We start from the raw sequence: 21,464 nt of genomic DNA on the forward strand, positions 1-21,464 counted from the left end.
AAGGTAACCTGAGGAACAAATGCGAACAACAGGTTCCACGCAGCACTCTCGTATGCATGGCGGTATTTGTCTAGCAGAGGTAGAACAACAGGTCCAAGGTGAATAGCACGAACGTCACGCCGCTGTTGATTGGCGGCGTCTCGTTCGGTTAGACCGAGACAGTGCTGCTTGCAAATCGCGTGGCGCAGGTGAGCCAGGTGTGATCAGAACGTGATAGATGCGTAGACGAGCTTGTTCGAGTGCCGGATGGACAATTGATGCTATCAGCGCTAGCGTCAAATGAGACATGAATACGTACAAAAGATGATCGCCGCTGGTCCTAAGCCCACACTTATGCGGCGCTGCAGCGAGCTACCCAGGTCGGGCGCAATCCACCCTCATGCAAGAAATCATTTTACCAAACTGAGATTGAATGCGCACTGACCCCTAGTTGTATAATTAAGAGGAATGAATGATGGAAAAACGGATATTGGGAAGGTAACCGGAAATGAACATTCATCGGAAACGCCGCACGATAAGCGAAATGTGTAGAACAACCACACGGAGGCAACCACAGCGGTGACACTCTTCAGAGAATAATATCTTCTCATATATATATCGCGCGTCCTTGTTGAATTGCTGCATCACCAATAGGCTCTTTCTAATATCAAGCGCGTGCCTGTTTGTTTTGTTAGCAACATGAAAACGACCATTGAACTGCTTGACTCCCTCAACCCGGAGGAGGTCGCCGCGAACAGCTTGGCAAGTCCAAATTCGCGCTCGACGCAGATCTCGCAGACACGCCATCGGATAGCGATTTTGAAGGCATGGCAGCAGATCCTCTCCACTCCTAGAACCCTCACTGGTGATGCTCGACCACAGCAGCTGGTAAGCGTACTCGGCCCGAAGACCTTAGATATCGGCTGTGGGCAAGGAGATCACCTTGCTGCCACCGCGGCTTTGCTGAAGAAGGGAGGAGAGGAGGCTACGGTCATTGGCGTCGATCCTGCTCGACTTGACTATGGTAAACAAGGATCAATAATGCGAAAGGGTGCATGGTGTAGACTGATAGGTTGCTCACTTCCTTACAGGAGAGCCGTTTACTCTCGGCCAAGCGCAGCAGCACCTCTCAGAAAGTTCGCTGGGGTCGCATCTCTCTTGGGTCCAGGACGATCCGGTGCACTACCTTGATAGTGCTGAGACCAAAGCCTCACCGCCCACGTCTGGCATGCTTGTCCATTCGATCTACTACCTTCCTACAGCCGCCACCTTTGGTTCAATCCTTGATGCATTGCACCGCTCAGGGGCACAGCATGTTTTTCTTGCCGAATGGTCACTGTCGATCGGAGACGACCTGCGAGCATTACCACACCTTCTGTCGGTGCTTCTTCAGTCTGTTGAGCCGCTTTCAGAGGGAAATATCCGTACAGTTCTATCGCCTCGGGAGATGCTCAAGCTGTCCGAGAGCGCTGGATGGGAATTGATCGGCTCGGAGCTCATGCAGCCTTCAGACGACGTGCAAGATGGCTGTTGGGAGGCCGCCTATTCCCAAGACATCGCTCGGACGGCATTCGAAAGAGAAGGAGCGCTTTCAGAAGCAGAAAGAACGGAAGAGATAGTCCGGAAAGCTTCGATCCGGGCTCATGGCGAGGCACTCTTACAGGCTATTCAGCAGCTACCAGAAGGCAAGGCGTCGAGAACGAAGCCTATGAACGTCTGGGTCGCTGTGCTGAAGCGAAAGTGAAATGCATGTAAGGACTGTATAGCTTGCATTTCATCCACACGTCAATCTACGGTGTGGGTGGCCTCTTGCATGCACCCCATTTGCTGTTGTCACGTTCGATGCCGACTTGAATAAGTTCTGGTATCACAGCCAGGTCAATTTGACGAATCCCAAGAATGCTTCAGTTTCATTATATTTTTTGGAGATGATGGAACGAGGACATTGTTTCTCGGAAATGCTATATGCTTTGTTGGGAGACACCCGGAAAACACGTCGCTTCTCAGATGCTCCCTTTGAACTGTTCAATTTCTCTCCATATCGGTACCCGCTTGTCAGTCCGGCGTCGGTCCGCAATGCGCAGATCACAGGAACTCGCTAGCTCCCTTACTCCTCTCCACACCATCCTAGTAGTATCACTCTATAGTCTATCCAAGTCCAACTACCTATCCCTTCATCAACTACTCTTCGACTTATTCCCATTTAGATTCCATACACTCAACATTGCCCTTGATTTTGAAAAGACTGTCACAGGCTTGTTTTGCCGTACCGTATGGCGCTACGTCGATTGTCTTCGCGAATCTATCAGGTAACATACGCATCTCCAGTCATAGTGAGAGCATCCACAGGGGCGGTCACCTGCTCGAGATACTTCTTGGCTGGGCCAAAGGTTCTGAGACTTGAACTGTGTGCTTGAATGACGCAGATCACTCGCCACTCAAAGTTGCTTGAGCCCTGACGAACTCGTGTCGTGAATCAAGACCAGCGGTGGACACGATACAATACTGAGCCCTTCGAAGCCAAGAGCAGGACATCTCGTAAGGAAGGCCGTCCTTCGGGAGCCCTAAGCCGAAGTTCTCATCACGAAACACAAGCAGTGGCGGAAGCAGCTGCGATCTGTATACTAGTTCAACTTTGACGATGCCTAGTCTGGCGCCATACTGAGCCGGCAGATAGAGTGACCTTGAGCATCCAGTCTGCTGGCTGAGGGCAAGAAAAAAGAACCGTTCTCCACAATGTAACGGTAGAAGAACAAGAGCAATTAGTAGACCCATCGCGGCACAGGTAGCTGCAGCCTTTTAATCGGGCACAACACTTGACGCAGCGTAACCCAGCAGTTCATGGAATGAGCCCAACTCCTACTAGAGGGGACTCAGCCAAGAATGGGTCGGCTGACAGTACCAAGCCTACAAACTCAACAAGCGCGATAGCCCAGAAGAGTAGCCGCACACGAGCACATGCATGGTACCATGCACGATATCGTCACCTAGGCAATTTCGGTTTGAGACAAAACAAGCTTAGTGGGGACTCGTCGTCTGGCGGCTGGGCTCTACATACATGTGCTTCGGGGGTTCCGAGACTGGCTGTGGCGTTGTGGAATCGGGGTCTTGACATTCCTGCATATGCCCCACAACCATACAAATACGATAACGCGCATGTCCAACTCTTCTTCACATCGATTAAAGCCAGACCGTCTCAGTGTTGCCCTCATTAAATTTTAGAACCCTTTCAAGGCTCACGTTTCTGGCTCGCTGCCGTACTTCCGGGAATGAGCGGCTAGACTCTGCCTCAAGGCATGGGCCATTGGCTGCCTCTTCAAACTGCCAAGCTTTAGATTTCCTCCATATGCTTGCTACTTCACAATACTTTTACAGCCTCAATTCTGCCTACTGGCTACCTGGATGCCAAACGAATGGCTGTTATTGGATCACTGCCATCACGAGAATATTGACTTGAAGGTTTGTGCTAATGCCCCCCACGACCACCCCATCGAGGTGATGTGTGGGCGCATCCAACGAGCTTACTCTAGTCATTCATCAAAGCATGGGAACCTCCTTGGTTCGGGAACCTATTGGCAAACAGCAATGCCAGCACTTTCTTGCCTGCTACCCCACGTAGAGTCTCGCCATCCACTTTGCCAGAGGTCCATTGCAGACACGACTCAGTCGCACAATATCATTTCAATAGAAGATGGTCCTCGTCGTCAACGTCATCCGCAAAGCGGCTGTTAAACTTGCGGAATCTCGATTCCAATATCAGACGGCACAACGGAGACATAATCATCGCCCCTAACGGCAGGATTCCTCACTGAAAGCTCCTGGCAATAATGTTGTCCGCCGTTGTCAACGAAGAATAACTATTCCTAAGCTCAACTTTGTCAATATATATATCGCCGAAAGCAACAACCACGCTCTTACTACATCTATGCGCCTTTGGAAAAGATAGAGACATCAACACTATCATCATCTGGAGGCGGACTGCGACTATCTTCCAAAAAGCAACTTGAGCAGCTCTTAGATCCACATCTCCCTAGCAAAGAGCGCATGATCGATTAGGTTTCATCAGTGCATAGATGGCCCATCTTCAGTCGCGCTTCACAACGCGAGCAGGTTTAAAGCGACTAGTAAAATATCATGCTGTGTAAACAACGGTTTGTCTGCCTCGCATTGACCTGGAAAAAGGGCAACCAAGCTTAGGAGCAAAGACGTAGGCTATCAACGAGAAGGTCAACCACGACTGATTTCGGTAAGTACGGCTGACCTTTACGTGATGATTAAAGTCTCATGCACTTTCAATCTGCCCAGCTAGACAGACACCAAGGTGCTTTCACCGAGGCGTTGCTGGCTGGAGTTTCGCTCAATGTGCTAAATACCCACAGCATGACCTGTGATTCGCTCGCGCACGCCAGCGGTCACGGCCATCTTCGTCACAAGAGGGCCCGGAACCGAACGCTCCAAAACTCTTATTGTCTAGTTGCATTATTCCATGTCAATTCTTCCCCGCTTCGTGCGGTCTGGAAGACAAAGAAAGTATTGTGTTTTTACACTGCCAGGACTTTCGTACACGAGTAGAGGACAGACAGCAGCTTCTGTCAAAGCAAACACTTAGGACGATGCGAATCGGATACCAGAATCGTTGTAACAGCAACTAAGCTGTATGTGCAAGATTGCAAGGACTTGAGGCGAATGGGTGTGCATAGTGGACTGTTGCACTGCCTGCTTCATTGGGCTGCAAAGCGACCTCCTTTTAGCAGCTGCATTCCTGCTCCTTCAAGGGTTGAAGAACCAGGAAATACAGACCGTCTGCAGGACACCGTCGTGGCCTTGGTCCCCAGAGACGTGACACATTTTCTGACAATCTCCCGACATTGCACATGCCATCGCAGTTTGTCAATGAGGCCACCCCAGGGGATGCTCACTCATTTTGATGGTGCGAAGACTAATCGATGTTCGTAAGGAGTGAAAAGCACGGCAAGAATGTTGGAAGTTGCTGTACAGGATCCGGCATAAGGCATCGAGCACTTGCCAGAGAAACCGAAATGAAACGTGCAGAATGAAATGTAAAAGGGTTGAAGTCTAGGAAACGGCAGGTCTATGACACCAATTGAATGACCGCTTTGGGGATCAAAGAATGGAAGGGATTGAATACGTAAATCAGTCACTGCAAACATGCGATACCTGTCACCTTGTGAACTCACAGCGCAAAGAGCATCGTTCATTTAATTTCCGTTCCACTATTTGGAGTTGCCATTGCAACGTCTGCGATCGGTACCAGGGCCGATCTGTTTGAGGTCGTAGCAGCTTGCAATGACCGTCATCACCCCTCCGAATGCATGGTTACCGCGAGGGCCCCCGTCCGCAATATTGCCGCAAAAGGCAGCATATGGTTTAAGCTGAATCGCGTTTATTGCATTGGCGAATTGATACGCCATGCCGTAGTCAGTGTTGCCATCAATGATATAACCAGCTGCGCCAATGTCGTCAATGTAAAAGTCGTACACCCAATTCACGTTGGCGTACGATGCCTCGTCGTGGCCAGAATCTCCACTATGAGTGCCTCCTTGCAGGAGAGGACTTTCGGACCGGCGCCTCCAGCAAACCGTATAGCTGCGCTTTGACGGCGTCCGGTCGGCCCTGCCAAGCGAAATCGTGACAGACTTGCGGCTGTTCCTGTCTTCGTTAAATTTCGGACCTTTTGCTCAATATCCATACCCTAACCCTAACTTAAACGACTGCTTGCAAGTGTCGACAGTTCACTAACCCTAACCCTAATGCGCAGTTCAATATGTGTCTTAGCCGTCCCACTTGTCGCTCTTTCTTTACCCCATGAACATCCATTGAATTACTCTGCATCCTTGCATGTGAGCGTCTATCACGCTGATCAGGTTCCGCAAAATCGAGTATTTAGGTCGGACAGGCAGATGCTTATGCTACAGATGATAGAGGTATCAAAGACCTAGTTCTTGGCGCAAGGCATCAATGTGATATGTTCTGCGGCTCGTAATATCAGTGTGCTTGACTCTATCGCGGAGCGTAGACGCAGCTTGAACGAGCTTATCTGCGTGAAAAAGCTGGCCGGTTGTCCTATGCATAAGGCTGTAAAAAGCAGCCGCTGATTGGGTCTCCAAGATAGCCTCCTCGTGAAGCTCAAGTATGGCAAGTGCCACGCGGAAGAGAGTAACCATCCCTTCCACGAAGAGCAGATCCCACACGCGGAAAAGGACTTCCACCGGGAGACAGTCGGTGTAAAGGGACAGAAACCATGCAAAAGTGACGGCTGGAAGATCGACGCCGAGGCCCTCGATGTGCGCCCAAATCTTGGGAAGGAGCTCGCCGGTGTACTCGATCAACACCCTCTGGTCGGCTTGAGAAGTGAGGAGGTGCGACGTATAGTAGTCGCGCGGCATGATCTTCTCAATCAAGCAGACCAGTAGCCAGAAGCTCTTCGATTCGCTTGGCTCGGTAAGGAGCAGCGTTGCCGCAATGTTGTTCATCGCTGCAAAATCAAATCAAAGCATGTCAGCAAGGCGCGCATGGTCTAATCAAAAAGAAGTCGGACGACCTCACCCTGGCAATAACCAATTTCTACATCGTACCATGAAAAGGCGACTAGTACACGACGGAGCTTGGGAACCCCTGGCCCATCGCCTCCGAAAAAGACATTCGTTGGCATGGTGCGATGGACGTCGAGGTCAATTTGCGTGAGGCATTGATTTTGTTCGCCGTTATGTTCGCTTAGTAATTCCTCGTACCGCCCAGGCTCTGCCATTTCATTCACGCCAGAGCATTCGGACCACACTTGAGAGCGATACGAAAGAGGGATGCCGGAAATGCAGAGCTTGAGAAAGTGGCGCCAATCTTCCTTGCCAGTCTTGGTCGTCCCCATCTGAGCGATTCCTACCAAGGTCAGGGTAGCGTCCAACAGACCTTCGGCTGCCTCGTCCTGAAGAGGTAGCGCTTTTCTTGGTTTCCTTCGCAGGGTCTGCATCTTGTCCTGCCGCTCTTTGAGGAAAGAATCCCACTTGATCCTCTGCTGAGCTTGCTGTTCGTCGTACATTTCGTCGAGCTGCTTGAGCAAGTGCTTCACCGTGCTCCTCCGCTCGGCTGTCTCCTCCTCATTCGTGCGCGTCGAGACATTGATGCTAGATGCCTGTGTCATCGCCTTTGCTTTCTCTGCGTGCCCCATTATGAAAGAAGACCCACAGCTCGCAGGGGGCCGTTTGATGGCCTCGATGCTGCCCGCCGAATCCGTCTCTTCTTCGCTGTCAGTTGCTGGCTCAACTCGAGTCCCGGCGAGCGGTGCTGGCGCAACCGTACTAGCTGCTCGTGCCTGCCGGAGCATTCGCAGATCTGAAGGTGTAGCGCAATACATGAAGCCGTACCGGTCCGTCAAGCTCGTGTCCGAGGGACGGCCGGGGCCAGCCTCGGGCAGTTCTTGACCGGAACCGCCGTACACCTCGAAAGGGTCCGCACCATGCTCATACGGAGATGCGCTCACCAAACGCTGCCCCGCAAGCGTGGGAGGCCGCGCCTCCTTGGGCACCATTGTCTGCAGCTCCAACGTCTTGACGGGAGCGGGAGTGAGAGGGAGATAGGGATCTGTAGAAGCGTTGCCATATATCTGTGGCAGCCGTGTCACATTTGGTGTTCTTTCTTTGCTGGTATCCAGCGTTCTTGGATCTTGTAGAGCGCGCAGGGGGTCGACAGAAGTGGAGCCGCCAAGTCGGAGACCCTCGGCAGCGGAAGTCCGACTCCGTGATATGACTTGACTAGCAACGAGTGTCGGCTCGAGAGAGCCTTGGCACTGATCGAGTCCCCTTGACACAGGCAGGTCAGGCGCAGAGAAGTTAGTGGAGGTCGATCTGACATCCTCGGCTTGAAATGCGGAAGCCGAATCTGCGTAGACAGCAAGTACATGACGCAACTGGGGCGACGAGAGAGGTGCTTTCACCTTGACAGTATCTTCCCCATGTTCGTGCAGATCGCTCGCATCAAAGGCTTCGCGCACAGGTGTCTGTATAGATGCTCCCGAAGCTGCCATTTCAGCTGTGACGGCTCGTAGACCCTGGACTGCTGTCGAGGGGGCATGCTCGTCTCCGGCATTTGTGCTTATATCATGATCTTCCTCGACTTCCGCATTCGGTGCATCCGAAGGCGCTTGTCGCGCCGTGCGTCTCCAAGCGATCCCCCCAAAGATGCTCAGCGTGTTTGCGGATCTACGTGAAGAAGCCCGCGCTTGGCTGGATGACGAAGCGCGTGACGAAGAAGAGCAGTGACCGGCCTTGACCGAAGCCGTTCCATCGGCCGAATCGGCCTCATCCTCTGTGGATGAATTCCCAACGGTGAGCTCACCAGGTGCAATGCTGGTCGAACTCGTAGGAGAGATGCTCGCTGAGGCCTTCTTGCTTCCTGCACCCCAAGGCATGAGCCCACTGGCCCAGTCGGTCAGGGCACTGCCTTCCGTGCGTCGACTCGTCGCCACGGATACTACCGATATGCTAGCCATAGATTCAGATCGCTTGCGTCCTGCCTTGCGACGATGATCGTCTGTTGACGAGTCTACAGAAATAGAGCTGTTGTTTCCTCGTAATGGATGGGTGGAACGCGTCACGCGACCCGCTTCTGTCTGAGGTGGCTGACCACTCTCGGGTCTCTCCTCCATGTCCTCCGCATCCTCCCGGCTGATCGCTTCTGACATTGCCTCCTGTAACGAGAGATCTAGCATGCGCTGTTCCCTTGCCACCTTTTGCGCCGCTGTCTGCTGCTCTGAGACACGAGCCAAACAGCGCTCAATTTCGCCTTCACCAGCGCCATGTTTGCGTGCGAGGTCAACAAGAGCACGTTCCCGCCGTGATGAAGTATCTTGTTGCTGATGCAGAGTGTGTTCAAGGGCAGCAATCCTGGTTGTTGATTCTTCTATGTGTAGAGCGAGGTCGTCTCGCGCATATGCTAGCCCTCTAGAAGCAGCTCGCAGAAGAGCTGACGTCCCGCCGCGGTGATTAGCCGTGTGCCGTTCCAGTTCTGCATCGCTCATCTGAAGTAAGGAAAACAGGAGGCTCAAAGCCGCATCAAAACCCCCTTCCGCTGCTTCCTCATCGTCGTCACCATCGACAAGCATCATAGAGACGATCCCCGTGGCGCCAGTACGATGTCTGGATCTGGATGCGACTGGCGTCTGTTCCTCGCTTGCTGGGCTCGGGTGCGAGACCCCATCTATCGGAACAGAGTGGAGAGATGCCTCGGCCGAATCGTCACGCGAGCCACAGCATGTACTCGGCAAGTCCGTCTCTTCAGACCTCGTCTCCACACCTGCTGCCACAGAGGTAGGACGTGAAGGAGTAAGCCTTGAGGCCCCGTTGCCATTGTATGGGGCCCCTTGCAGCCCCTGCGCTCTCTGTACTGCTTCCGCAGTCTTTCTTGTCAGCTCAAAATAGCTTGTCGGATGGCCATCGGTGCGGCCTTCTACGAGCGGGACATCGAATGTGCTTCCAAGTAAGGGGTCTACCATTGCCACTGTTATTGATGACGACGGGGTGGCAGTCTGGTTGCCTTGACTATCGTCCATCCTGATCTTCATGCAAGTGGAGAAGAGACCCATACATCAGTACTGCAGATATTTATTCAAGGGAGGATTCAGCCGACATTTACCTGGCTCCCCGCCAACCGTAGGCGCCCACAGATGGCGGCAGGTTACCGCGGGCATGCAGGCATGTTCAATTGACGATGCCAACGAGGAACATTCGCAAAGCCGTCCTCGAGTCCACTCGAGAGGAATTGAAATTATCTCTGGCGGTTAGATCGACACTAGCAGAGCTTCAGATTACGGCTCCTGGGTGCAACGAAAGGCATAAACAACCCAAGCTGCTTCAAGCATTTGAAACATCAGACACTTGTAGCTAATAATACAAACAGAGCGATGACGGTATGGGAGGGAGGACGAGCCACGACTCTCGCGACCGACAAACAGCTAGGGTTTTCGTGCATAACATGTGATTCGCATGTTGCCGCGCGGCAATCCATGCTTAGCAATTGGAAATTAGGATCACCTCGCCATCCCATCCCTCTCCTCATCTCACGTCCTGATTAGCCTATACAACTTTTAGCGGTGTTCGCTATCCGCCAGCGAGACCCCCTGTGCGTTCGGGGACGAATGAAAAGAGAGTAACGAGCTTAGAGTCAATCCGGTCCCCCGGCCGAGAGGAGTGAACGGAGTTCAGGACTATTTTGAGACGCTCCAATACAAAATGGCGGCAGGTGTGAGTTGATACTGGAGCAGTACTTGCTTCGATTGCACATCGGAAGATGACCGCTCTTTCCATGGGCGACACACAGATCAGCGCTTTGAAGATCCAAGCGCTCGAGCGGGCCAAGCTTGCGGACCAAGCATTGCAGGCTCAGAATGCAGAAAACGCTCGCCAAGCAGCCTTGGCTCGCATTGCGCGTGAACAGCAAGAGCGAAAGGTCCAAGAACGAGAGAGGCAGCTCAGGATGCAAAAAGCTGAACAGGAGCGTAAGCAACGGGCAGAGCTTCAGAGAAAGCTGAACGAGCAGCGGCAGCGGGAAGAGGAAGCGGAGACGGCGGGGCCATCGAGATCACCTGCAGCATTCGCCGCTGCCGCGGCCAAAGTGATGGACAAGAAGGTACGCAAGGCATCTGAACAAATGAGCAAGATCAAGAATCAAAGTGAAAGACAAGCAATCAGCAGGAATATATCAGATGCCAGGCGCAAGGCCAAAGTGATGGGCGAAAAGCCGGACTTGACGAGGGAGGAAAGGAGAAGGGAAAAGCTGGCCAAGCAGCTTGGAATGCCGGTCTCCAAACGAGCTCCAACCTTAGGGAAGGCACCGTCTGCAAAACCGTCATCAAGTTCATCGCCGTTATCCAGACTGAAGAATATACGGGAAAAGTACAACAATGCAGACCACATCAAGCTGTCTGGTAAAGAGCGCGACCGACGAAGCATTGAAGATATCGAAAGGGAGTATCGGGAAAGGCGAAAGTTGACCAGCCCCGGCAGTGGTAGCGGCAGGACAGTAGATGACGAGCGGCGCAAACTCGACCAGCGGCGCAAGAAGGCAATGGAGAAAAAGCGGAAAAAGAAGGAGCCTATTGGCTTCTTGAGCGACTCGACTGACGCAAGCGATGTCCAGGATTTGCGGCCAACTAAAAGAGCAGCTTCATCCACTTCAAGCAAGGTTCTTACTCCACCGCGACAGAGACAACCGACAATCGATCCAGCCGACTTCCTGCCTGGCGCTCCCCTGCGGCCAGAGATGCTCGCCGCAGCGAGGGATAAGGAAGCCTGGAGGGAGGAGCGCTCGAAAGAGAAAGGAAAGGGAATGGCAACCGACAGAGCAAGGTCTACTCATGACTCTCAGGCAAACCAGAAGGCTCGAGGCAGCAAAGGGAAAGCAGCCATCACAACTCACAAGGTGACTGCGAGAGAGCGATTTTTGCAAATGGAAGCAGAGAAGCGAGCTCAGAAGCAACAAAATTCGGACAGTTCAGACGACGGGAGTGAGACAGAACCCAACGAAGACTACAACAGTGAAGAATCAGAATTGGACGTCGATCGACGGCGGCCAAGCAGCCAAGGTGGCAAATCAAATCTTCCGCCAGATGTACTGGCGATGCTGAGAAGGGGACGCGACAAGCCCTCGTACGACTCTGTCGACTCTGATGACGATGACATGGAAGCAGCAATCGAAGAAGTGGAACAGGAAGAGAGGAGAGCTGCCAAGATTGCCCGAAAGGAAGATGAGCGCGAGCTGGAGCTCGAGATGCAACACGCTGCAGAAAAGGCCAAGCGCAAATCTCAGAAAGGAAGGGCCTGACTTTGCCGCATTTCGATGCGGATCTCCACACATCAAGCAAATCTACACAGGTGTTGAATTGCTGGTAATGATTGAGTCTATTAAACAACTTGGTCTAACAAATAAGCGCCAAGAAATATTCACACCATCAGCTCAAGACAACCATGGTCAACGCCTGAGGCGCATGTACTCACACCCTGGAAAACCGTACTCGATGCCTTTCTTCTTCAGAGCAGCTTTCCTCTGCGTCTGCCGTTGCAACAGTTTCTTCTCCACCACCTCCTGCTCCTCCTTCGTTCGGGGCTGATCGTGGAGCGTACGCTCTCGCCGAGTGCCTGTAGACCCTCTCCATTTGCGATTCGCTCCTTTGAACAGATCAGCGTGGACTTTGTCCTGAGGAATCATCTTGACCTGAAGTAGATGCCCCATGAGAAGATAATTGTCCATGGTCTCTTGCACAATCTGCGCGACCTCCACGTCATCGAATTCGATGAAGCCGTAGTGTTTCGGCGCCCCTGTTTTCTTGTTTCGGGAGAGGCGCAGACGGGTGACATTGCCAAATTGCGAAAAGTAGGATCGCATCTCATTTTCATAGAATCCCCTTGGGATGCGACCGATGTATAACACACCCGCTTTTACGTTCTGCGTGCAAAAGCCAATGCGCGATGTCAGTCAAGAGAACTTGGAAGCAGCCTGAGCAGAAAGCGCACGCACAGCGCTTGCGCCGTCGCGCTTCCTCTTCTTTCCAACGGCGTCCAGCCGGGCTTTGACTGCTTTTTCGTCCTTGCTGCTAGGCAATTTGACTACATCAACGATCGGAGCGTTCCTTCCAACGCCTTTATCATCCTCTTCATCTTGTTCGTTGTCGTCGTCGTCGTCTTCCAGGTCGCTGGCCATTTCTACGCCTAGATCGGCCAGACCTTTCAAAGTTGAGCTTGCTGCTACATGCGCAGCGTCTTCCTCGGCCTGTTCAGCGTCATCACTAGATTCCTCATCATCAGAAACGTGCCTGGCGGTTGGCTTTGCTGTCTTGATCGCAGCAGTACCTTTCTTGGCGGATTTGAGCTTCTGGGGCGCTGAAGCATCAACTTTGCCAGGCCTTCGGGACGATGTTGCCGTAACAGCCTTGGTAGAATCTTTTACTTTGACCGTTCCTTTGTCAACATTGGTTGGCTTAGTAACCGAAGCAGCTAACCTAACAGCCTTTTTGACTGGTACATCTTTTGTCGCCGCATCCCCCTCTCTTGCGCGCTTTTTGCCTTTTGCTGCTGTCGCAGCCGCCGCTTTCTTTGACGCAACCATAGTTGGGCGGAGTTATCGCTTTCTTGCTCCTTCTTTCGCAGTGCACGGTATCGGCTTTCGCACTGTCAAAGCACGAGTAAGAAAGGTATAAAGGGTTGGTCACCAAATGCTGCCTGGCATGTCGCGAAGCCCAGCCTTGAAGGATCGATCACGAGCAGCCGTGACAAAAGGTGTGCACCAACCGTCGAAGGGGGCAAAATTTTGTGAAGGGCCAAGTGCGGAACCGACCCTCTCGGCCGAGAATATGCCACTTCCTGCTGTCGAGAGCCTCTCATCTGACTTTGACTGCTCCACTGCAGCAGGGTCGCAACGTGGCTCTCTAAGCTTCTGTCTCCTTCCACAGATGATCTTCTTGAGAGCGCCTGACAAGTTGTGATCCTTGAAAAGGCATGGCATTCCCTTCTAATCAAAACCCCCATCTGCCTAGCCCCATCAAAGAGATTGAAGGCACACATTGGATCCATCTCTAACATCGTAAGCTTTCAAAATGACGCCCCAATCCACCGCCCCAGAGATTATCTGGGCGCAGCGCTCATCGGCAGACTCCGAAGACCAATGCGTAGTCATGGTTACGATCAACGTGCCGAACCTACCCCTAGCTCCACAGACAAAGCTCGACCTCAAGCCAACAGGTTTTGAATTTGAAGCTCATGTCCCCGCAGACTCAACGAAAGGGATTGAGGAAAAGCACTATGCCTTCAAGCTCGACTTTTTCGAAGAAATCGACGTTGAGAACTCCAAGCAATCCCAGACAGACAAGTCTCTCTACCTCGTGCTGCGAAAGAAGGAGAAGAAGCTGGAATACTGGCCACGGCTCAGCAAGGAGAAGATCAGGCTGCATAATGTCAAGACTGATTTCGACAAGTGGGTAGACGAAGACGAGCAGTCTGGCGACTTGGACGACGTCATGGGCGGCATGGGCGGCATGGGCGGTATGGGTGGCAGTGAGTAGTTCGGACTTTCGGTCCAAACTTGTCTCCTCTCGTTCTAACCGTTTTTTTCCTTCTCTACCCATAACAAGTGGGAGATATGATGGGCATGGGCGACATGGGCGGTATGGGCGGCATGGGCGGTATGGGCGGTATGGGCGGCATGGGCGGCATGGGCGGCATGGGTGGCAGTGAGTATGCCCTCAGTCGCTACGACTGTGCTCTTTGAATGCTGACAAACCTCTGCTCTGCTCCAGTGGATATTCAAGAAATGCTTAAGAACATGGGCGGTGCCGGCAGCGGCATGGGTGACTTCGACTCCGCTGAAGATGAGGAAGACAGCGATGATGAAGCACAGGCAGGCGAAGCCGCACCAGCAGAGACTTCCACTGCAGAGAATGCGAAAAGCAAGAGTGCTAAGGACATCGAATCCATCGACTAGGCTGATTCGCCGGGAAGCTGGAGCTTGTTGCGCCCATGTAAATGTTGCGTAGCCTACCCTCCCAATGAAACACATCTCAAAATGGCCGAGCTTAGCCTTGACATGACGTCCTCGACTCGAGTGATTGTGTGATGCTTCCGCCAAGGCGAGATGGAGACATAAAACCGCGATCCGCACGATTTTCCCTTCTCTCTAAGCACCGTGTGGAGTGGCGATTTCCACGTATCGCGTCGCCCAAAGCCGTTGGTATTCGAGTTCACTGGTGATTCTCACTCAACCATCAAAAGCATGCCTCGGGCGCATAACCGCTGCATAGAGACAGACACGGTAGCGCCTTTCGAATGGAAGTGGTTGTCAATTGATAGCTGATTGTTGATATTCGAGTTCACAGACGACTGGCATTCAGTATTCAGAGGCCAAATGATGGGATTGATTGCCAAAGCATTGCATGCTTGGCAATTGCGATTGGATGAGAATGCCGAAGCGCTTTCCTTCAGCCGCGACACAGCTGAACATATCAGTCGGCGCTGAATTTGTCGCCATCGGGGTTGCGCTCGTATATGTACGATGAGCCATGAATCATGAAACTGAGTGAGGAGCAACAGCATCAAATCAAGGAGGCTGCCCCCCCCCCTGTTGGCAAGCTCGCGATTTTCCAAAGCTATACCATGACCACTCATTTCATTCACAGATGCAACATGAAAGGGACAACTACCAAAAACCTTGTTTCCTCAGAATCGCCAGTGTTTGCGTTTCAAGTACGCGGTCACAGGCAATGTCTAATGAGGGAAATGCACCGCACCGAGCACATATTGAACTTCAACACGATCGCCTCCTCGTTGTACCTCGAGCCTATGCGACAATATGATGGAGGTACAAACCAACGCAAAAAGTCGAGGGCTTCCAAGTTGGTTTCGACAGCGAGTCGAAAGGCTTGGCAGATAGAGGCCGTTTCGAGGCCATCCGGCCGGAAATAAGCCGACCCCCGGTGATTGGCGACACATTCACCGCAAAAGAGTTCGAGAATGGCGCGCATTTTGTATGAAACCTCATTAGCGTCCGCCAAGCAGCGATCACATTGGTGCGTCCGCGCAGCCGCTCATGCACTGCGGTGCAGTGTGGCCGGGCTTTGTGCGAACGCAGCACGATGACTTTACATAATCCAAACTCGGAATATTCCTTTGACTGACTGGCGACACGCCTCCGATCTGCGGCGAGAGCGTACCTCGAGGGAGACTAGTGCGGTGCTGCCTCCTGTTGATGGAAGCGGGCCAGCAATCACCTGCCATCATCGACCAGCAACCACTCATCGCCTTTCCTGCCTCCCTTGCCGTCCCCATGTTGTCAGACACACTACAGTCATATATACCATGCCAACTTCTTCCTTCATCTACGCCCACCACCTCGTCCACATGCCCCTGCCCCTCTGTATAACAGCCACCTACTCCCCTCACTCACTTGCAAAATGTCTGCGGCAGTCCCTGGTTCCGACCCGCCGATGGTCGACACGATCACCGCTGGCGTCGGCGACGTCACCCTTGCCTCCGGCCCCCCTGCCACGGGTGACGCCAAGACCCCTGCTTTCACCGGCGCCGGTCACAGTGCTGAGCCATCCGGTGCCACATCAGGCGTCAACGTTCCCGCAGGCTCCTATATCGTCACCCCCGTCGCCGGAGGTGGCTCCCAGGTGACCCCGATCTCCCCTAACTGCAGCATTCTGTCCCCCAACAGCCCCCAGGCTACTCCTAGCGTCGTCAGTACCGCTGGTAGCGGTGCTGCTATACCTGGGAAAGTCAACACCGATGCCCCTGAAGCTGAGGGAAGCCAAATTGTCAGCCCCGCCTCGGGTACTGGCTCAGTAGTCGCACCCGCTGCCGCCGCTCCAGCGACGGTTGAAGCAGCTGTCAAGTCTGCCGACGCTACCGCCGTCGCTGACCCCGCTACTGCCGCTACTGGGGGTACCGCTGCAGGGGTCTCCGCTGCTAATGCGACGATCACCCCGACCGTCGCTCCGACCCCTGCTATGAACCCCAAAGACATCAAGAAGTACGAGAAGCTGCTCAAGGTGCGCCTCTCATCTCCGCCTGCCTACTCTCATCGCGCCATGCACACTGACCCACTTTCCCCCCTGTGCGCTCCATAGACCGAGGCCAAGTTTGAGGAGAAGGCTCTAAAGCAGACGCTCAAGGACGCTGCCAAGTCTGAGAAGGCATATCGCAAGGCCATTAAGGCCGAGCGGCAGTCGCAGAAGCGCCACATCAAGGCCATCACAGCTGAGCACAAGACTTCCAAGGAGCTCTCCAAGGCCAACGTCGCACACGAAAAGGCCGCTGCTCAGCTCAACAAGGCCAAGGAGGAACTCGAGATCAAGGAGAAGCACAAGACGGCTACCCAGGAGGAATACGAGAGGCTCAAGGCGACCATCGAGACCTTGAGGAAAGAGAGGGCTGAGCACGACAAGGAGCGTGCGGTCAAGAGCGCCAGCATCCGGCCAGAGGAGACCTCATAATTCGGCTTGCTCTTCGCTTCCCGGGTCTCATTGCCGCTCACCTCGATAACCACCACTTTCGATTTTGGCGCGCATGTCATTCCAACGCACAAAACTCTTTCCTGGGACTTGTTTCCATATTTTCCTTCCTTTTCAAATTTTGTTCCTCACCCTATGTATCGGATTGGTTCACTGTCAGCAAACATGGCCGAACAACTTTGTTTTGAATTAAACTGCCACGCCTACATACCCACATACACACCAAGCAAAAGGTAACGCATCTTCGCCCACCGCAAAGCATTCATACGACCGCACCGATCGTTGGCAGCTGCTTCGCTTAGAATTCATAATGCAATTCATTAGAGTACAGACTTTGTTTGCTGTGTGCACTAGAAAGCGTCGCAGGTGTGACAGATGGAGCCGTTCCATTCCGCCTCCGTGAGTCTCATACCCTGCTGGCCATCCTTATATTCGTGAGTGGAAAAGTCCTTGTTGGCGGTTCTTGTCTGACCGTCCTCCTCCTACTCCTCTTTCTCCTCTTCTTCTTCCTGACATCTGGCACTCCTCTTTCGCCTGCTCTACGCCTCATATTTGGGGATGATCTATAGCGCATTCTCCGTCGTCTTGATTGCACCTGTGAGGGATGACTCACTGCAGATCGTTCGCCTGTGCGACTGCCTTGGTTGTTTTCCACAGCGAAGTGGCGTCCCCGAATAGCAGTTGGGATTGGTCGACATTAAACCCGCGCCGGTTGTAGGGCCTTTGCGCCACTGGCCCGTCGTTTCGCTCATCACGGTGCGGTATGACACTTCGCGATTCATTTGCAGAAACTATAAGTAGCCGCCAATGACTGTGCGAAGTCCAGTGAGATACTGCAACAAGCCACAGCGAAGGAAATAGATAGTCGCTATCTTATGACAAGATGGTCAGAACGCATTTGCAAGTAGCTCACAGCCATCGGTTCCATGTGTTCCCATCTGAGCTCTGGCACCCCAAATGCGCACCACGTAACGACACACTACCAGGTGCCCATGACAGCAACACGACCGGAAACAACGCGCTTCTTCCTGTGGAGAGCTCATTGATCGCATTCTTTCCTGATCTTGGCAGGCCGCTTGAGCTCCTCCGCCTTGACATACAGTTGGCCGGGGAGAAAGCGTGTGCGATCTTCAAACGAAGGTGCCGAGATTTGCAAGCTTCGCTCTCTGATGCAAATGTTGAAGCTACCGACGCAGCCTGCGTAAAAAGGGATGTACATCAGGGAATGCCCAGATTTCCTCCTGAGTAGCGCCTCCGATCACTTCCACCTCTCTAAGGAGATCCTTGATTGCCGTCGACGGCGACCATCGCTTCCATCGGCCGTACATGCCCAGATTGAGGTAGTTGAGGTCTCAAGTTTAGGCCAAATCCCGCTAGAATCGTCTCAATAGCTCGGCTTGGTCGAATCTTTGCCAGCTCCCGCTTCCAGCAGGGCTTCTTTGCGGCCCATAACGTCCTTCTTCCCACCTCTATGACCAGTTCCCTTGAAAGTGCACCATTTCCCCTCTCCTGCTTGCTTCAGCTTCGCTCTCATGCTAGGCTCGCTGCTGGGTCACCCTGCTCTGATGCGGTTTTTAATGTAGCTCTCAAGTGCTGGGCGGTGTGTAAAGGAGAAACGACTCTTGTGTACCGGAGTGTTTAGCTTGGCCTGCAGAGGTCAAGCTATGAAAGTGTTCTGATTGAGCGTGCCTTCTAACTTGTTCATCGCGCTTTTCCGGTTTCGCCGACGATTCTGTAGTCGGTTTCTCTGCCAGGCCGCCCAGAGCAGTTGCTCTTTCACTGACTCCGAAGTATTGAGAGGTGAAGAGCCGGACTCCAAAGCTGCTTCTGTATCAGCATCTTCTTCCGCAAGCGCTTGAGCGGATCTCGTTCGGCTCTTGCTGTAGCTTCTCTTGGCTATGCTTGCGCTCTACATTCTTCAAGCCCTGTTTATCCTCTTCCTCACTCGTAACTTTGTGTTCCTGTTGGTCCTGGAGTGACAGACTTCGCGTCGTTCCCACCGTGGCTCACGGTGGAGGTCGTGTTTGCTTGAAGGAACAGACTCAAGGTACTCATCCTCCTCTTAAGCAAAGGCAAGATCTGAAAAACGGGGTTCATCACCGTCCTCTGGAGGGTCTAGTGGAAGAGTGAGCCTGCACAACGAATTTCCAGTAGGGCAATACCCCGGATTATTCTAGGCGAGCTTCAAGCTTCAACAAACGAGCGGCAATCAATATTTACCTGGTGAAAGCGAGATGCCCCTGGGTGACCGTAAGCTTGCCTATCTTAGTTTGTGCACTATTGAGCGCATCTTTAGCTGGAGAAGAAGAAGTAGGTTGCGTGGAGAGGATATTCAGGTTCTGTCCGTACTTGTGCGAGCGTTAAACTAAACGTTGAGATAGCTGAAGGTTGGCGCGAAGCGAACGAGGTTGACAGGGTACGGTGCAACTGCAATTAGGAGCCACAGCTGCCCGCTGTTGATTTTCTCTACGCAAAAATGAACGCAGATTCTGTGTCGAAACATCGGCAAGGACATGGCGACGGAGTCGTCCAAGCAGGCTGAGCCGCCGGCAAGGTCAACGATGTTTGCCCAAAGGCGCCAAGTAGTCAACGTTCCGCAATATTTCGCTGTGCAGTCCGAGGAATCCCTTTCTGCTTTATGCCGTGGTTCACACTTCATGTTTGATGTACGACTTGCATCCAAAGCTGAAGCCAGGGGAAGGTGCTGTGTGTACAGCGCTCTAGTGTCGAAGGAATGAACATCTCGGCCGCCTCGAGTCTGCAGTGCGAATCATGCTTCAAAGCTTCGTTTACAGCTGTTTGCCACGTCAAAGGGGAACAGAACAGCGACACATACGAGAGATTCCATGTCAGCAGCATGGATGACAATGCTCATAACCAGAATCATTAATGAAGGAGCAGTCTATGGACGCTTCAGCACAGGGAGCAAGACGGGAAAGCTTATTGCGAACGTGGTAATGCCATTTATGATGACTGTTTCTGGAAACGTTATGTAAGCAGACTTTTCGGATCCATCGACTTTCTTTTCCTGCGCAACTTTTTGTGATGCACAGGATGCTTCATCTCCATCACAATTTGCAGCAAGTGTTGCGCATGTCAGTACGCAGCACCAAGCGTCAAGTTGCTTAACCTAACAGCTGAGTTCAAATAAGTTTGTTTTCCTTGTTGCTCAGCTCCGAAGTGAAAGATGGCCACGCCTCGCCAGCGCCGCAAGTCTCGCTCCAGCAGCCATGGTGGCCCGTCAGCACGCTCCAAAAAGGCGGCGGTCAAGAAGCTCAAGAAGCCAGCCCCCACCATTAGAGGTCCCGAGATCCTCAAGGAAAAGTGGGATAGAACCAAGACTGTCAGGCAAAAGTGAGCATCGAAAGAAGGAGCCAAGACACTTCTTGATCAAGCTAACCAGGTCTTCATCACGCCTTGAATCAGCTATGCCGCACTTGGTCTTGTTTCATCCTTGCAGATTCATCAATCGGGTGGCTACGACAGAGATGACCCATACAATAAATCTACATATCCCTCCGCCACGTCAAATGAAACAACTGCTGCAGATGATGTTCAGAAGGATGAAGACATGACCGAGAACAGCGCGAGCGGATCGAAGCCTGCGGACAAGGGCAAAGGCAAGGCAGTCAAGAAGGGCATGGCGCGCATCATCAGAGACGCAGAAGGGAATGTCGTGCATATCATAGAGGCTGATGACGAAACAGACGCGGTGTATGAGTCGACCGCATCTACTGCGCCGTTGAAACCGAAGAGAAAGGGCAAGGACAAGGACAAGAAAAAGGACGTTTCGACTCCCTGGGGCCAACCACTTAACGATTCAGATGACGACTTCGCCTTCGAGGACCCGACGGGGGGAACGCGACAGCTGACCAAAGAGGAACGCGCCGAACGTGATCGGGCCCTTCATCTTCCCGTTGCAGCGTTGTCAGCACCAACGGGATTGAACGCAGCAGCAGCAAAGAACGCGAGCGCCGCATCGCTCAACGCAGCGAAGCTGCATTCAGCGCTCGACTCACTCGCCGGGGAGCTTTCCGTTCCAGTACCAAGATTCACCTCCCTGCAGGAAGAAGAGTGGCTCAGGTCTCTGGTGGCTAAATATGGGGAGGATTATGAGGCGGCCAGCAAAGATCGGAAGCTCAATATTTGGCAGAGAACGCCAGGGGAGATCAAACGAGCGTGAGTGCCTGGCTTCGAAAACGCCTTCCATATGCTTATGTGCCTATCTCTGAATATTTCTCCTCAATTTCGACAGCGTGCGAAAGGCCGGCGGTAAACAGGCACTGTTCTTGGTCTGAGAGCTGCTCGCAAGGTGTATTTTAGTATTTTTCTGGACTTGACTGGGTGAACTGTGGCAGATGAAACTCTCAATCAAGTTGCACCAGTTTTGTATTTCTTTTTTTATCCGACCGTAACCTCTCATAAAAAAACGATATTAATTCGAACCTTAACTTGAAGTAAGTCCTTCGTC

General features: G+C 52.7%; 9 protein-coding genes across 9 annotated transcripts; 7 read left to right on the forward strand and 2 right to left on the reverse strand.

Moving 5' to 3' along the window:
* Positions 1–988: 988 nt before the first annotated feature.
* Positions 989–1,757, forward strand: K437DRAFT_257821 (uncharacterized protein). Its single transcript, XM_013386603.1, has one exon. It carries the CDS (start codon positions 1,208–1,210, stop codon positions 1,721–1,723), a length of 516 nt encoding a protein of 171 aa, XP_013242057.1. The 5' UTR covers positions 989–1,207; the 3' UTR covers positions 1,724–1,757.
* Positions 1,758–1,988: 231 nt separating this feature from the next.
* On the forward strand, positions 1,989–2,541 carry K437DRAFT_160041 (uncharacterized protein). Its single transcript, XM_013386604.1, has 2 exons — positions 1,989–2,312; positions 2,406–2,541. The coding sequence occupies exon 1, from the start codon at positions 2,056–2,058 to the stop codon at positions 2,290–2,292; it is 237 nt and encodes a 78-aa protein (XP_013242058.1). The 5' UTR covers positions 1,989–2,055; the 3' UTR covers positions 2,293–2,312; positions 2,406–2,541.
* A 3,386-nt stretch (positions 2,542–5,927) lies between these two features.
* Positions 5,928–6,967, reverse strand: K437DRAFT_226146 (TBC-domain-containing protein; the record flags this gene model as incomplete). Its single annotated transcript, XM_013386605.1, has 2 exons — positions 5,928–6,475; positions 6,547–6,967. The coding sequence occupies 2 exons, from the start codon at positions 6,965–6,967 to the stop codon at positions 5,928–5,930; spliced, it is 969 nt and encodes a 322-aa protein (XP_013242059.1).
* Positions 6,968–10,228: 3,261 nt separating this feature from the next.
* K437DRAFT_160152 (uncharacterized protein) lies at positions 10,229–11,888 on the forward strand. Its single transcript, XM_013386606.1, has 2 exons — positions 10,229–10,233; positions 10,312–11,888. Exon 2 carries the CDS (start codon positions 10,468–10,470, stop codon positions 11,812–11,814), a length of 1,347 nt encoding a protein of 448 aa, XP_013242060.1. The 5' UTR covers positions 10,229–10,233; positions 10,312–10,467; the 3' UTR covers positions 11,815–11,888.
* Positions 11,889–11,894: 6 nt separating this feature from the next.
* On the reverse strand, positions 11,895–12,690 carry K437DRAFT_269367 (RNA-binding domain-containing protein; the record flags this gene model as incomplete). Its single annotated transcript, XM_013386607.1, has 3 exons — positions 11,895–11,908; positions 11,988–12,435; positions 12,508–12,690. 3 exons carry the CDS (start codon positions 12,688–12,690, stop codon positions 11,895–11,897), a joined length of 645 nt encoding a protein of 214 aa, XP_013242061.1.
* Positions 12,691–13,339: 649 nt separating this feature from the next.
* K437DRAFT_257826 (HSP20-like chaperone) lies at positions 13,340–14,469 on the forward strand (the record flags this gene model as incomplete). The annotated part of the gene is made up of 3 exons (XM_013386608.1): positions 13,340–14,039; positions 14,117–14,215; positions 14,282–14,469. Exons 1-3 carry the CDS (start codon positions 13,583–13,585, stop codon positions 14,464–14,466), a joined length of 741 nt encoding a protein of 246 aa, XP_013242062.1. The 5' UTR covers positions 13,340–13,582.
* A 1,337-nt stretch (positions 14,470–15,806) lies between these two features.
* K437DRAFT_275134 (uncharacterized protein) lies at positions 15,807–17,324 on the forward strand. Its single transcript, XM_013386609.1, has 2 exons — positions 15,807–16,531; positions 16,610–17,324. The coding sequence occupies exons 1-2, from the start codon at positions 15,932–15,934 to the stop codon at positions 16,973–16,975; spliced, it is 966 nt and encodes a 321-aa protein (XP_013242063.1). The 5' UTR covers positions 15,807–15,931; the 3' UTR covers positions 16,976–17,324.
* Positions 17,325–19,097: 1,773 nt separating this feature from the next.
* Positions 19,098–19,860, forward strand: K437DRAFT_257829 (uncharacterized protein). The gene is made up of 2 exons (XM_013386610.1): positions 19,098–19,125; positions 19,214–19,860. The coding sequence occupies exon 2, from the start codon at positions 19,507–19,509 to the stop codon at positions 19,729–19,731; it is 225 nt and encodes a 74-aa protein (XP_013242064.1). The 5' UTR covers positions 19,098–19,125; positions 19,214–19,506; the 3' UTR covers positions 19,732–19,860.
* A 213-nt stretch (positions 19,861–20,073) lies between these two features.
* K437DRAFT_237705 (uncharacterized protein) lies at positions 20,074–21,439 on the forward strand. The gene is made up of 3 exons (XM_013386611.1): positions 20,074–20,347; positions 20,420–21,172; positions 21,249–21,439. Exons 1-3 carry the CDS (start codon positions 20,181–20,183, stop codon positions 21,289–21,291), a joined length of 963 nt encoding a protein of 320 aa, XP_013242065.1. The 5' UTR covers positions 20,074–20,180; the 3' UTR covers positions 21,292–21,439.
* The last annotated feature ends 25 nt before the right edge of the window (positions 21,440–21,464 follow it).

The sequence above is a fragment of the Tilletiaria anomala genome (assembly GCF_000711695.1).
Source record: "Tilletiaria anomala UBC 951 chromosome Unknown K437scaffold_69, whole genome shotgun sequence".
Classification (NCBI taxonomy): domain Eukaryota; kingdom Fungi; phylum Basidiomycota; class Exobasidiomycetes; order Georgefischeriales; family Tilletiariaceae; genus Tilletiaria; species Tilletiaria anomala.

Excerpts from the sequence above, each read along its gene's own strand:
- K437DRAFT_160152 (XM_013386606.1), top strand. The coding sequence starts at position 10,468 with ATGCAAAAAGCTGAACAGGAGCGTAAGCAACGGGCAGAGCTTCAGAGA.
- K437DRAFT_257821 (XM_013386603.1), top strand. The coding sequence starts at position 1,208 with ATGCTTGTCCATTCGATCTACTACCTTCCTACAGCCGCCACCTTTGGT.
- K437DRAFT_275134 (XM_013386609.1), top strand. The coding sequence starts at position 15,932 with ATGTCTGCGGCAGTCCCTGGTTCCGACCCGCCGATGGTCGACACGATC. Across the intron at positions 16,532-16,609 it reads AGTACGAGAAGCTGCTCAAG|ACCGAGGCCAAGTTTGAGGA; the intron begins GTGCGCCTCTCA and ends TGCGCTCCATAG.
- K437DRAFT_160041 (XM_013386604.1), top strand. The coding sequence starts at position 2,056 with ATGCGCAGATCACAGGAACTCGCTAGCTCCCTTACTCCTCTCCACACC.
- K437DRAFT_237705 (XM_013386611.1), top strand. The coding sequence starts at position 20,181 with ATGGCCACGCCTCGCCAGCGCCGCAAGTCTCGCTCCAGCAGCCATGGT. Across the intron at positions 20,348-20,419 it reads ACCAAGACTGTCAGGCAAAA|CTATGCCGCACTTGGTCTTG; the intron begins GTGAGCATCGAA and ends GCCTTGAATCAG. Across the intron at positions 21,173-21,248 it reads CCAGGGGAGATCAAACGAGC|CGTGCGAAAGGCCGGCGGTA; the intron begins GTGAGTGCCTGG and ends CAATTTCGACAG.
- K437DRAFT_257829 (XM_013386610.1), top strand. The coding sequence starts at position 19,507 with ATGGCGACGGAGTCGTCCAAGCAGGCTGAGCCGCCGGCAAGGTCAACG.